At 34.5% G+C, this 15,290-nt stretch overlaps 1 protein-coding gene across 2 annotated transcripts; it reads left to right on the top strand.

Moving 5' to 3' along the window:
* Positions 1–1,171: 1,171 nt before the first annotated feature.
* LOC103968020 (insulin-degrading enzyme-like 1, peroxisomal) lies at positions 1,172–13,334 on the top strand. Of its 2 annotated transcripts, none has more exons than XM_048576044.1 (25): positions 1,172–1,410; positions 1,542–1,617; positions 2,018–2,085; positions 2,800–2,891; positions 2,980–3,053; positions 3,140–3,183; positions 3,479–3,530; positions 4,194–4,316; positions 4,398–4,510; positions 4,659–4,821; positions 6,182–6,274; positions 6,492–6,577; positions 7,037–7,123; positions 7,748–7,851; positions 7,974–8,076; positions 8,468–8,558; positions 8,635–8,826; positions 8,953–9,014; positions 9,103–9,207; positions 10,382–10,583; positions 10,689–10,897; positions 11,722–11,898; positions 11,976–12,062; positions 12,474–12,596; positions 12,741–13,334. In XM_048576044.1, the coding sequence occupies exons 1-25, from the start codon at positions 1,285–1,287 to the stop codon at positions 12,984–12,986; spliced, it is 2,898 nt and encodes a 965-aa protein (XP_048432001.1). In that variant the 5' UTR covers positions 1,172–1,284; the 3' UTR covers positions 12,987–13,334. The 2 variants fall into 2 exon arrangements, with proteins under 2 accessions (XP_048432001.1, XP_009379625.2); XM_009381350.3 differs by having other exon boundaries at positions 8,468–8,563; positions 8,637–8,826.
* The last annotated feature ends 1,956 nt before the right edge of the window (positions 13,335–15,290 follow it).

Genomic DNA, 15,290 nt, shown 5'->3' with positions numbered 1-15,290 from the left:
GGCAAATGGCAATGGCAAAAAATTGATTATTGAAATTTGAATGGAAACAAATCACATCTGAGTCTGACGCATCAAATTTCAATGGATGCAAAATCATGCAAATATGCAATGCATGATCATGCATATTAAATTATTAATTAATAATTATTACAGTTTTTATAAAATTTAATATATATATATATATAATTATTATAGATGGACTTAATATTTTGGGGGTATAATTATTATAGTATATATAATTATTATAAATTTATAATTATTATAAATTTTATAGTTAATTATTTATATATATTTTTATTATAATTTTTAGGGGTATAAAATTGTAAAATTAATGTATATAATTATTACAGTATTTTTTTAGGGTTATAAAATTATAAAAATAATATTCTGCTTATCGTGTTTCGTGTTACCCACGTGTATACCCGAACCAACCCGTTATCTTAACAGGTGCTTATCAGGTTACCCGATAAGACCCGATTCGTTATCGTGTCGACTCAAACACCTGTTAATTTCGTGTCGTGTCGGGTCAGTTTATCGGGTCATGTCAGAAATTGCCAGGCCTAGGTACCTACTAGATCTATAAAGAGGTGAGTGCGAAACCACAGCTCAGTAAAAAACATCATCATAGACAATTGGTCAAACTAAACAAAATGCCACATAGACAACCATCCAAATCAGATTATATAGACATCTTAAGATTAATGAAAAAAAATGCTAGCCTCCTAAGGTTATTGGGCCTTTAAGCCTTAATTTGTCATACAACTTGACTTAAGAGGCTCGATACATCGAGCTCCTTGGACAAAAAATTTACTTAAAGCCCAATATGAATTTACTGTTTTATCAAAATCAACTTCTTAACATTATATTCGGATGAGGAAAATATACTTAGAATTTAGATAAAAATCAAAATTTATAAATTGACGTGCACTAATTTCTTTGTTTGGATTTATAAACATAGAAATTTAGAATTTCTACGTGGAAAAAAACCCTTAGAATTGGGACTCCAATTCCTAAGTTTAAATTTCATGTAAATATGCGTCATTTCTCAATTTCTATGATTGAGAGTTTAAAAATAACAAATTCTGTATTAAATTTTTTTTTTTTTTTTAAGTTAAACAAACAAAAAAATTCATAAATCTTTTTAAATAAATCCCGTGATTTCAATTTTCATTATTTTATCCAAACAGAGTCAACTCACCATAATCTGAAAGTCTTTTCTGTCGCAGCGGGTGTGTTCTTGCTTCGTCTTGTTTGGTTCGAGAGAAAGACGAGGACAATTTAAGAATGGCGGTCGGGAAGGAAGAGGTGGAGGAAATAGTGAAACCCCGTACGGACAAGAGGGAGTACAGGAGGATTGTCCTACCCAACTCCCTCGAAATCCTTCTCATCAGCGATCCTGATACTGACAAGGCATATTTCTTTTGATTTTCCCTTTCTCAATTCAATTCGCTTGATATTCACATTTCATAATCTTTGGTTTTTTTTTTTTTTTTTTTTTTTAATATAATTTATTAATTTTTGCTTAAATTATGTTTTCTCAGTGTGCTGCTTCCATGGATGTCAATGTTGGTGCTTTTAGCGACCCTGATGGCCTGGAGGGCCTTGCCCATTTCCTTGGTAACTTTAATTCCTGTTTAATTCTTTTGATAAGACGATATTTTAAATTATTTTAATCTATAAGGCGGTTACACGGCTGACCGAAAAAAAAAATAAAAAAAAATAAAAAAAATAAAAAAAACACCCTTCAGTTCTGAAAAAAGGCACTCTGGTTTATTCTGATGCCATTTGGGGTAGCGGTGGATAATAAAATCATGGTACACGACAGTCTCTTTAGCATCGAATAGATTTTTGATATTTCTTATTGTCAAATGAAAATTGTGGATGGTTGAATAGATCACCGAAGGAGTTTATTACATATTTGCATGACTTATTGTTAATAAGTTTTCATGGCATTGGTGTTGAAAAATAAGATGTTTCTTGACATTCCCTTCTGAATTCTGCATGTGTTTTGTTGCAGAGCATATGCTGTTTTATGCTAGTGAAAAGTACCCTTTGGAGGATAGTTACTCGAAGTACATCACCGAGGTATTTTCTGCCAAAATTCATAGCTACACATGGATTTTTGAATTTCTTTCTGCAGGAGTGCTCAATCAAAAAAAAAAAAAGAAAGTGGAATGGATTTTTGTGTTTCCTATTCTCCTTCACTTTCTGTTTCTGATTGTCAAACTTTGTGGAAAGTAGTGGAAGTTAAAATGATACAAAAGCAAATATCAAGGACTCGACTAAGAAACGTGTCATTTTGTAAGGAGAAGCCTTGTATAACTGTTCAGAATTATTTCGAGCTTGAAGATAATTCCTAACTTGCTTCTTCTTTGGGAATTCGGGAATTCTAACAGGTGTTCTTATCACTTTTATGTTTTTGATTTCACAATTGTCATTGCTTTTTGAGGTGCTATTGGTGTTTCCCATATTGTACCATTCGTTAATGTTGTTTGATGAATCGGATTGGAGATTTTGATTGACTAGTTAGCTCCTCCCCTATTCCTTTCTTCTATCTATCCAAATTCTGTAAGGTATGTTTTGTTCCGGTGCATTGTTCGCCAATCCATTCTCAGGGACTGTCCAATACGAGAGAGGCAAAATTTCTAGTATTATATGTTTTTGTGGTACTATGATGGAAGTACATTATCATGAAAATAATGTTTAACATATTCTATTTAAGAGTACGCTATATTTTTTTTTATTAGGGGTCCTAAGATTGCTTATCGACCCCTATGTGTTTTATATTCTGATGCACAGCATGGAGGGCGAACAAATGCTTATACAGACTCTGAGCACACCAACTATTATTTTGACGTCAATTCCGATGGTTTTGAAGAGGGTTTGGACAGGTTGATGCTTTTATTTCTGTTAACTGCTATCGTCATCATTACAATTCTAAGAGTTGAACCTAGTGTTGATATGTGGTTTGTTGTTCAGATTTGCTCAGTTCTTTATTAAACCATTGATGTCAGCTGAAGCTACAATGAGGGAGATCAAAGCTGTTGATTCTGGTTGGCGGCTTTGTTTTGATATATTTTTTTATACTTGATTTTTCACTGTAATGACCGTTAATGACAAATGTGTGGCTGGTGTACAGAGAATCAGAAAAACCTGTTGTCTGATGCATGGAGAATGAACCAGGTACGACTCGCCTTTGGATCATAGTCTGTCTTTATATGACTACAAGACTTTGAGTATTACTAATATTGGAAAACTATCACTGACATTCAGGCTGCGGTTAGTTTCGTTGAAGAAAAGTATATCTTTGAAATAGTTCTTGAACAGTTGAACTATTATAGTATTATGGTCCTAGTATCATATGTGTTATGCATAGTTTTATTCCAGTGTATCTGGGCAAATTGTTGCTGAATTTCATAATTCATTTATGCCTTCAAGAGGTGTCTAACCTTTTTCTACATGATTTGTCTTTGTACAGCTCCAGAAACATCTAAGTGCGGCTGACCATCCGTACCATAAATTTAGTACAGGTCAGCATTAACTGTTGATTATAACCAAATGTGCCTCGAGGTTCATATGAAACAGGAAGCAGGTCATTTTTATGTGCATATGCTTTCTGTAGCTGATAGGATTTAGTCTCTGGTTATGCATCGGTGAAGTCTCTTCACATGCTTCTGTAATTTACCCCCATTTGTTTGTTCAGTTTCTGTCTATCTGTTTTTGTGGGTTTGCTTCAAGTTTTTCACTGCATTGCAACAGTCCAACACATTTGACGTGGGCACAACCTTTGTTTAGAATTGCTCTTGCTGCTTAGTGATGCTTGGATACATATAGCAATCGCTTTCAAGTATCCAAGAAATATTTCAGTCATGCTGTGTGTTGTTGTTGAGTTCAATATCAAACTCGTAAATGCAATATAGGATGATTAAATTATTGTAAACTATATCACAAATGTCATTATCTTACAAGTGAAAAAGTTGTGAGTTTATGTGCCTGAACAGTTCTCTTATTGGACTGCCTACAGTCACTAATACTTGGGAAGAAATGACCCTTCTCTATAAATATTGTTTCTTTTGGCTGTTTGCCTGTTTTGTGGGACTATGGAAAATACAGACTTTTCTTACAAGAATACCACTGTCTATTCAGACTGTCTGCCATGTCTCTTATGGTACCTACTTTTCTTACTTGTTCAGGGAATTGGGAAACTTTGGAGGTCCGTCCAAAAGCAAAAGGATTGGATACCAGAGATGAGCTTATTAAGTTCTATGAACAATATTATTCTGCTAATGTCATGCATCTTGTCATTTATGGAAAAGGTTTGTAGTTACATTCACATACAAGGGTCCGATTCAGTTTCCCTGTGGTCAAGTTAATAATTATCACTATGGATATTTCAGAAAACCTTGATAAAATTCAAGCCACTGTAGAGGACAAGTTTAAGGATATTAGAAACATTGACCGCAACTGCCTTCATTTTGATGGTGAGCCTTGCACATCAGAACATTTGCAGGTACACATGCTTCTGTTAAACTTTTTATGCTGAGTTGAACTTGCTTTCAGGACATACAGAATTGCTGATAAGGAAAAAAAAAACCTTTAAAAGGTCCTATATTCAGATGTATAATTCTTTTCGGGTTTCTCTTGTGCGTTTATTTCAGATTCTTGTCAAAACTGTTCCAATCAAAGAGGGTCATAAGCTGAGACTTGTGTGGCCAATAGCTCCAGAAATTCATCATTACAAGGAAGGGCCCTGTAGGTATCTTAGTCATCTCATTGGCCACGAAGCAGAGGGGTCTTTGTTTGCCGTCTTGAAAGCTTTGGGTGAGTTTTGGATTATCTGTTACATGCTTCAGATAATGAGTTTTTGAGCAGATGGTATTTGTACTTGGAACTCTTGAGAATAGAGGCCAACTTTTTTCATAATTTTCATTTCAGTGCCTTTCATAGACTACCTCTTTGTGTTAGATGATTTATAATTAGGCAGGGTGGCAGCTACTGTTCACAGTTCCTGTTTATCATCCTACACTTCACACTCTATGCTTTATCATTTTACTCCATAATTGTTTTTTTTTATTTTTTTTTTATCTGAATTATGAAGGTTGGCATCGTACTTGGGTATTATTTATAATGTTTGGTTATCATGCAATTGATTTACGTAGATATGGAAAGTAGTTGCCGGATTCGGTGAAATAGCGTCCAAGTTCCGTATCGGTAAGGACATACCGATACTTGGGCGATTTGATGGTGAATTCGTTGGTTAATCTAGCCATCTCTAATAATTTATAATCAGATTACAGAAAAGAAAAACGCAACTGTAAATTTTGGGAAGAAAAACGCACCTGTAAATTTTGGGAGGAGAGGAGTGAAACAACTGAAATTTTGGGAAGCACTGCTTTTGGATTTCATCAGGCAGAGGAAGACGAAGAGGGAGAGGAAGAGAGAAAATATTAAGCTTAATTGTAATTTTTAAGTTTTTAATTGTGTTAGTGGAGGACCCATCTGCAGTATTATTTTTTAGAAGAGGCATGTAAGGAGTCCAGGTCCCCATAGCATTTCCCCATTCCCAAATTAATTTGAGAATATTTATATTATTCTGATTAAAAAGTTATGTGAAATAATTGTCTTTGATTTGTAAACAAATAATTGCGTACAAATAATCATTTCTATAAAACACAAATAATTGCTTAGAATAAATAATAACTGTAAAATGTATAATTATAAATATTTTTACTATCAAACCAATTTAGAACGAATCGTATTGTCTCTGCGTACTCTCTGGCAAATGTTACTATAGGTTACTAGAGTAGCAAATTCCGTACTCGAACCGTACTCCGTATCTGGTTACTAGATCTGTTATGTATTTAGATGACCAAGCTAAGAGCATGAATGAATTCTGATCGTGTTTTGTAGCTTTTAGAGCATTTTGAATGCTGCTAACTTTTCTTTTTCTGTTTTTATTCTGGTTGTTTGGGGTGGTCTGCTTGTCCAGCCTTCTGTGTTCTGTGTTTCTTTTCTCTTTAATATAATCATCTCTTTATCAAAAAAAAAATGGTTGAATTCTCAACTTAGTGGGTAAAGATGAAAATTCCTTGATGCGGTTAAATTCTATCCCACTTATAGGATGGATGAAGTTAATATGCTTGGGTTGACTTCAAGTTTTCTTTTGTTCTAAAAATTGCAGGATGGGCAACAGGTTTGTCTGCTGGGGAATCGGATTCAACGTTGGTCTTTTCTTTCTTTAGAGTAGATATGGATCTCACGGACGCGGGTCATGGTTAGTTTACTTTTTAGTGTTTCCATTTTTGGGTAATCTTATTTCTCCCATCCTCTGCTCCCCTCCCTCTAGGCTTCATTTCATTTTGGATGAGTGTCTCTCACTTATCTTTAAGACAGCTTGAAATGCTTACTAACATTTTCTTTTGTCAGGAGGCATTATTTTAACTTGTTTTGTCGTTTTCTAGAATGTGATAATCCTTTTGATTATTTTGCAGAGCACATGCAAGACATAGTAGGTTTGCTTTTCAAATACATTTCCCTCTTACAGCAGTCGGGTGTTTGCGAGTGGATTTTTGATGAGGTATGCGTGTGCATTCTAGTTTATGAATTACTGGTGCATGATACCTTCCTCTGCATTGTGTGTCTAGGATCGTCTGTAGTATCCTTCACAGTATGAATCACTGGTGCGTAGTGTTACCAATAACATGGCTAATATGTCATGGTTTCATATTATTTCTTGATTCTGAGCTGTGCAATCCTTCACATTTGTTTTTCATCGTTAGAGAAAGAGTAGTCTAAGGGTGATTTTTTCAAGTTTTTGGTGTCATCTCAAGGACTCCAGGGGTTGAACTGGGTGTACATATATGATTCATCACCATGTTCTCTTGATTTCTTTATTTCTAAACAGTTTAAACACTGCTGCAGTTTGATTTGAGGAATGAATTATAGAATTTTGTTAATTTCGATGTTCAGATTTGGTATGGAATTTGTCTCTCTGATTCTTTCTCAAGGACTCTGAAAGGAATTGTGATTATTGTAGCTTTCTGCTGTTTGTGAGACGAAGTTTCATTATCAGGACAAAATGCAGCCTATTAATTATGTCGTCAGCATTTCGACAAATATGCAGGTATTAGGCTCTTGGTTTAGTCTTGCTTTGTTTAAGGATACTGAAGTGGATTGTGTTTAATGTAGTATCCTCTATAATTTGTGTTCGAGTAGTTTGTAATTAATTTCTGGTCCCTGAACTTTTTTTTTAGATTGATTGATATTTTGTTTCCATTATGCATCTTTATTCAAATGAGAACATTGTGCTTTTGATGGTGGAATTGTAGTATGTTGAAAATTTTCTAAGTTGTTTTGTTGGAAAGAAGGGGGAGAAAATTTTTACAGAAAATTTGAGAAGGTGGTTTTCTTTTGGGATAGAGCAAGATTCTGGGCAGCTTTGTGTACATCGGTATCAAATGAATATAAAAATTTCCAGTTTTTCTATCTTCATGTGGATTATGGAGCTACTACTTTTAAGTTTGTTAATTCTTAATGGCCCTGTGCTATAATTGTATTGTTTGTTTGTAAAAGGTAATAATTGTACCGTCTGGGGGAACTGCTTGTTTCCTGCTATTGTAGTGTTTTGTTTTACATTGTTAAAGTTCTTTGGTTTCTGAAGAAGTTCTGGACAGGAGGAACTATTCTAGTTTGGTAATTAATGTTCACTTGCTTCTTATTCACATGACATTTTTATATCCGTATCCAGAGATATCCCCCAAGAGATTGGCTAGTAAGATCATCCTTGCCTTGTAACTTCAGTCCAGACACTATCCAAGTGGTGCTTAACAAGCTTTCTCCAGACAATGTCAGGTAAGTGTATCACTAAGTTGGATTCTATAGAGTTATGTAACTATTTTCCAAGCAAATCCTTCTTGTCGATTGAAATAAGTTTCCTCATAAATTTATGGAGTAATGGTCTTTTTTTTGTACAGAATTTTCTGGGAATCCAAAAAATTTGAAGGTCATACTAACATGACTGAGCCATGGTATGGAACTGCTTATTCTGTCGAGAAAATTAGTGGCTCACTGATTCAGGTTGGTTATGAATTCTTACATAAATCAATATATATATTGAACAAAATAGCATTAAGAAGTTGGAGTTTATATTGGAGTGATACGGATGCGTAAGGTTTGGCACTTTTTTTTGTTAATCTCATCATTTTGCAGATTTTATGTATATTTTAAAGGGATAAGAGAAAACCACTTTGATCCCAAAAATTTTTCATTGGTGTAAATCTCTTTTTATATAATATATATTGATGAATACAGTAGCGCTAAGCAGTTTTATTTCTTTTTTTGGGGTGATAAGAATGTGTTAGGTATGTTGCTTTTTTTGTTAATTTCATCAGTTTAGAGAAGTAATGAATCTTGTTAACGGAATATGAGGAAACCACTTTGATCCCTAAACCTTTTCATTTGATTGCAGGAGTGGATAGTATCTTCCCCAAATGAGAATCTGCACTTACCAGCCCATAATGTGTTCATCCCCACTGACTTGTCGCTTAAGAATAATCATGAGAAGGTGTGATGAATGGTAAATTCTCTAAGTTAGTACAACTTTAAAAAAATTTCTGATGCGATTACTTTTCTTTCAGGCCAATTGTCCAGTTCTGTTAAGAAAGTCGCCGTGTTCAACACTTTGGTACAAGCCTGATACAATGTTCTTTACTCCTAAGGCTTACGTTAAGATTGATTTCACTTGTCCCCACGCAAGTGAATCCCCTGAAACAGAAGTCCTAACTAATATGTTTACTCAGCTGTTGATGGATTACTTGAATGAATATGGTAAAATTCCGTACTTACAGCTTCCTACTTTCTTCCATTGATGGTGACCTATTTTGTTTTTCGCTTACAACAAAGGTGTTATTTTCTTGAACCAGAGCTTATGTAATTTTTTTTTTTTTTTGTCAGCTTACTATGCTCAGGTTGCTGAACTGTTTTACGGAATAACCCACACAGATAGGGGGTTTCAGGTATTGTGTCCGACTATGTAAAACTTCCTAGCCGGTTCTTTGGATTGTTATTTTGTTTTTGTAAATGAGCTTTTATTTTCTTGTGTAGGTGACTCTGGTTGGCTATAACCACAAATTAAGAATTTTACTGGAAACTGTAGTTGAGAAGATTGCAAGCTTTAAAGTGAAAGCTGATAGGTTCGCAGTCATCAAGGTAACCTTAAGGCTCCTTGTACCTAAAACTGTTATATTTTAAATGTTTCAATACATTGTTCTAGATGAGCATTTTGATAAGCTATTAGCGGCAGAAGAGTAACTGGATTAATAATTTTTGCATATCTTAATTTCGGCAGCGCCAACAAGATTTCTGAAAAGAGACAGGTCATATCTACCTATTTATTTTCAGAAATAATTTTGGAACAGTCTCTGTATTAGCTATTTTAGGATGTCCAAGATTCCCCTCCTGCTCTCTTAAACCTGTAGTAGAGTTTGTCATGATCATGGAGATTTTCTAAGTTGGCATAGAGAATCTTTGCCGTGTATATCTCATATTGAGAATGTGTAGTCTTGCCCTTAAGAAATATAATGTCTTTGGCCTCTCCCTCCATGTCCAATTTTTATTGGTTGGTGGGATGCTCTGGTTCTATCATGTCATAAAAACAGGAAATCACCGTGTCAGGCGCAATGGCCACACATGCTTCGATGTTCCTTGATATAAATTATCCACATTTTTGGCTCAAACACACTACACGTGAGGGGACATGTTGAGAGTATATCTCACATGGGACTGCAAAACCTTGGTTTATAGAATGTAGAATGTTCTATGTGTCCGGGCTCAATTGGTTTTGGGTTGCATGATCAATCAATCTTTTTTTCTCTTTTGCAAAAAATTTACAATCACACTGTGGCCCAAAATAATACACTTATTATGAACATTCTAACTTGTAGGTACAAACCTAGATTTCATCATCGTCGTCGTCGTCGTCATCATCATTGTCATCATTATTATTGTTAATCTTCATGACCGAACATAATTAATTTGTGATTTTTATCATTTAGTCTGTTTTCCTCAGGAGCACTTTCTTCTTGCATTTTTCTATTGCTCTGAGACTTGATAATTGTAGCTTTTTTTATTAGGAAAACTAATGAAAAGGGCTTGAAAACTTTGAGTTTTAATGATAAGGACAAAATAAAGAGTAAAATGAATAGTACTAGGATTGACTTTTTAGTGTAAAAATATGGTTTTTCGTTAAAGTGAACAGTATCAGGAGCTTTTCGTTAAAGTTCCCTTTTTAATTTTTGTCATGCCTTTGCTGAACTCATTCCTTTGAATGTTTGCATTGGCTTAACCGCTTCTTACTTGTGTTATTTTCCTTTTTCTGTATCAGGAAATGCTCATAAAGGGGTACCAAAACTTGAAATTTCAACAGCCTTATGAGCAGGCTATGAACTACTCCGCATTAATTCTACAGGATCATACTTGTCCATGGACGGAAGAACTTGAAGCTCTTCCTCACCTTCAAGTTGAAGATCTTGCTAAGTTTGTCCCTTGGATGCTCTCGAGGGCCTTCGTGGAGTGTTATACAGCTGGTTACCTTTTTTGTTTCCTTCAAACAATTCAGGATATATCTTGTTATCTTGATTTTAGTTTTCATTTTTGTATTGTTATTCAACGTTAGTTATATGCTTTTGCAGGAAACCTTGAAAAGAACGAGGCTGAGTCAATGATCCAGCATATTGAAGATGTTTTCTTTAAGGGCTCAAATCATATTTCCCGAACTTTATTTCCATCCCAGCATTTGACTAATAGAGTTGTGAAACTTGAAAAGGGCAAGAGCTACTTCTACTCTGTGGAAGGACTTAATCCAAGTGACGAGAATTCTGCCCTTGTCCACTATATCCAGGTTCATAAATTTGTTTACAGAAGGAATAAACTAGATTTTGTTGGATGGAGTATTTCATTTTAGACGGTCTTGTTCAAAATTCAGAAAACCTTGTAAGAGTTCCCACAGAAATGTTTTAAACCAGCAATTTTTTCTCAGTACAGAAAATAATTTTCAGGAAATTTGAATATTATTAGAGCTGCACAACTTCTAAAATGTGTAAATTTTTAGTTGCAGCACAGGTTTTGTGTTTGTTTTCAACAGTGTTTCAAAAACTAGTTTTAAGATTCAGCTTGGCGGTTGATGGGGCGGGCGAGGTCGGGGGAGGGGGGGTTGTGGGGTGTGGGTGGTTTGGGGGTTGGGGGGGATGTGGTGGTGTTGGGGTTGCTACGAAGAAGACGCCCCTGACCTGGGGCATTTGAATTTTTTTTTTCGGGAAAAAAAAATAAAAAATAAAAAAGAAAAAAGAAAAAGGGGCCCAAACCCAAAACGTCGTTGTTTTGGGCAGGGTTTTTATAAAATTCATGCTACTTTTATGTTTCTTAGTTTCTAATAGTTTATTATGACTTAATTGATATGAATTAGAGAAATAATAATAATAGTCAAATATTTGATTGCTCGGCATGCTTGCTTGATTGTTTAATAAAGGATTATATTTTGTGTATATATGTATATCATGTGTGTGTGTGTGTGTATGTTACATATTATAATAATTATACGTACCATGAGGTATCACCTCACGTCTCAAGGCTATCGCCTAGGTGAGGCTATCCATGAAACGCCTTGGCTCCGCCCTCACCCTTTAAAACATTGGTTTTTAAACACAATTATGTTAATATGTGTAGGTTCATCAGGATGACTTTATGCTGAATGTGAAACTTCAGCTGTTCGCTCTTGTTGCAAAGCAGCCTGCCTTTCACCAGCTTAGATCTGTTGAGCAACTTGGTTACATCACGGTCCTCTTGCAGAGGAATGATTCTGGTATCCGTGGGGTGCAGTTTGTTATACAATCCACTGCGAAGGTATAAGCATGCTTCTATTATTGTTGCCCTGTTGCCTTGTCCTTCTATTTCACAGTATGTTATGTTGATCTCAACAGGATCCAGCACATATTGACTTGAGAGTGGAGGAATTCCTCAAGGGGTTCGAGAGTAAACTTTATGACATGCCTAGTGACGAATTCAAGGTGAGATCAACTAGGCTTTATCCTTAACTCCTGTTCCTCTAGTTTTACTACATCTTTTATGCAGCTTTAATCTGTTCTGTATGGAAAATATTTAGACTTCCTTAAAATGTCCGGCAATACCATTTTTACCTTGCATTGGTCTGTCTGCCTTTTATTATCTTCATCCATATCATCTTCACCCTTCCATCAGTCTTTCTTGCGATGATTCGTATCCCCATTTACAGATGGTAGACGACTTTTAATATCAATGCTCGATCACTTCTACATAAAATGCGAACCCAAAAATTAAAAATGTTTAATGTAGGATGTCATATATGATTGTGAGCCTAGTCGTAAAACTTAGATGAGAATTCGGAGCATCGAAGGGATAGATTTTATGATAAATAACTGTTGGAACTGTTTTCTACGTAGAGCAACGTAAATGCATTGATCGACATGAAGCTTGAGAAGCACAAGAATTTAAGGGAAGAAGCTGGATTTTATTGGAGGGAGATTTCAGATGGGACACTCAAGTTTGATAGGAAAGAGTCTGAGGTATGAATTCAATGTTTTAAGATACTTATACAATTTGAGGTGATCGATTCATTTTACTCTTTTCAGTACAATTGAATTGGAAAAATGCCTGAGATAAATGTGCCTATGATTACAATTTACATAAATTGTTGAAACTTGAAACAGATTGCAGCACTGAGGCAGCTTACACAGCAAGAATTGATAGATTTTTTCAATGAGCATATAAAAGTTGGGGCTCCTCAAAAGAGGTCGTTAAGCGTACGAGTGTACGGGAACTCACATTCATCGGAGTACGCTACACATACAAACTCACCGGTGCAACCTTGCTGCGTCAAAATAGACGACATATTCAGCTTCAGAAGGTCACAACCTCTTTATGGTTCATTCAAGGGAAGTCATGTGAAATTGTAGACTTGAGAAGTAGATATCTGGACAAAGTTATAGAAGAACACCAGAAAAACTAACTTATCAGTATTAGTATTTACCAAAAAAACTAACTACATTTGTCCTTGTAACTTACCAGAAAAAGGTAAAAAGTAAAAGGGTGTTGTTATCCACACTTTTTTTTACCTCTTGATTTCCGTTCGTTGGAAGGTAAAAACAAGTGTCTGGATAGTACAACCTAAATAAAAAATATAAAAAATAAGGCATTGTCGTTGTCATTAAAAAATGTTTTATTTGTGTAATCGATGTTGAGTGACCATTGAATTATCAATATATGTATTATTTCATTTATAATCTGTTTATTTCATGAATTAATTAAGAGATTAAGATATGCAGTTTGGCATGTATGTAATATTTATATTTGGGATACAAACACTTAAGTGAAGGATGATGTATTTGTTCGAAAGGTTGAAGCAATGCGTCACCCCCAACTAAATTTCTCTGTGTCCTTCACACGAGGTTTTTCAAAAGAGTTGCAACCGTCCAACAGGACGCTGGTATTGATCATTGTTGGTTGGCACAAATGACGTTTGCTCATCACCATTCACTTAGTTACCTATCACGTGTTATTTTACTTAATTTTTACTATTTTTTTTCAAAATTGAAAATGTAACATTTAATAAGAAAGTTAACTAATGTTAGGTAAAGAACATGTGGCACATGATTAGATGTATAGTAAGTATACACTATAGTTATGATGGTGAGCAAAAATACTCCCCACGACATATTTACATTGAGATTAAAAATATACATATATCTAGTGGAAATATAGACACTTTGTTATAAATAGGTAAAAGTGAGAAAGAGAGATAACGTTTGCTTGAGATAAAAGTGGAATAGGTGCAATGTATCATACTATTTATTTTCATAAGTGTATCACACAATGCAAGTAAAGAGAGGGAAGGGGTATATGTATTATTGTTTTCACTCTTGATCTTATGTGTTGTTTGATCATACAGTGCATGCTCTTTATATAGTCATTTACGTGCAAAAGTCTACAAGGAAGATTAATGCATGTTAAAAACTATATCATCCAACAATAACAAAATCTGACAATACCACTATTTTTAGTCCTTACTTTTTTACTTTTGATTAAAGGCTAGATTGGTATTGCTGTGTTTTGAAAAAAAAAACTGTTTCTGCTGTGCTTTGAAAATAAGTAGCTATGAAATAAAGTAGCAAAGTGTTTGGTAAACTTTTTGGTAAAAGTGCTTTTGAAAAAAAAAACAGTATTATAGTGTTTGATAAACTTTTATGTAAAATAGATTTGAAAAAAAAACTAGTTTTTCAAAGCTGGGTTTTGCAGCTTTGTGTTTTTGGCTTTTTTTACCCAAAACTGTAAAAAAAAAAACTGAAGCTGAATGTTTACCAAATATAAAAAAGTTCCCAACTTTTTTTTATAACTACTTTTTTTAGAATCACCTTAGTACCAAACTATAGCTAAATCATCTGGAATTCAATTCCCATAAATTTTACAACACACTTCGATTTTCAAGAAAATACTACAACGTTCCTTCAAAGTGCTGTTTTTTCAACAAAGTCATTTCCCGTGACTATTATATATATATATATATATATATATATATATATATATATATATATATATATATATCATCCACATACCCACAACCATGGTACTCACCTCGTCACCCTTTCGCTTCAAAAGGTGTGGTCACGTGTGGTCAAATTAGCGTAATGGGCTATCCATAAATCTGCTAGAGATATGAGAACCCAAATTTATATTAATGCTTTCCATCGGAGCAAATGTGTTAATTTTTGCTACCGGAGCCACTCTTTGGGATTATCATCTGCAAATATATCAGATATGTAGGGATTACAAAGATATCGCAAAAGGATCTGCTTTTCAACTATTTTTTTTTTAGCCTCCCACATGCTCTTCTTTATTTCTGATTATCAGATTAAATAAATCAAATAAAGACAACGAACATGATTGAACAAGAGTATGTAAGAAGAGAAAGAAAAAAAAGTGCTTATCATTTCCCTACAGAATTTCATATTTTTTTGTAAAAGTTTTCTTTTTTGCAATGTAAGTGCAGCTCTCTCCCTCCATTTTACAATTCTCGGAGAAAATTGGTGTCGAATGCCGAAAACACTATCTTGTAATGGAACCGTGCACTAAGCCGAGAGCTCAACATGATGAATGAGATGATAATCTGCACAGAAAGAACTCAAGATCTTCTCCCCACTACTGCACCTAATTAATCACGAGAAGTGTTTGGGGAGTTTAGGGTTTATGATTATTGCAGGATG

The sequence above is a fragment of a genome, unplaced genomic scaffold, assembly GCF_019419815.1.
Source record: "Pyrus x bretschneideri cultivar Hongxiangsu unplaced genomic scaffold, Pyrus_bretschneideri_v1 Contig83, whole genome shotgun sequence".
In the NCBI taxonomy this organism is placed as follows: Eukaryota; Viridiplantae; Streptophyta; class Magnoliopsida; order Rosales; family Rosaceae; genus Pyrus; species Pyrus x bretschneideri.
This window is presented reverse-complemented; position numbering and strand designations above follow the sequence as displayed.

Bases quoted from the DNA above. Each gene is read 5' to 3' on its own strand.
- LOC103968020 (XM_009381350.3), top strand. From the start codon at position 1,285: ATGGCGGTCGGGAAGGAAGAGGTGGAGGAAATAGTGAAACCCCGTACG. The intron at 2,892-2,979 runs GTTGATGCTTTT...TTTGTTGTTCAG, and splicing joins TTTGAAGAGGGTTTGGACAG to ATTTGCTCAGTTCTTTATTA. The intron at 6,578-7,036 runs GTATGCGTGTGC...TGATTATTGTAG, and splicing joins GCGAGTGGATTTTTGATGAG to CTTTCTGCTGTTTGTGAGAC.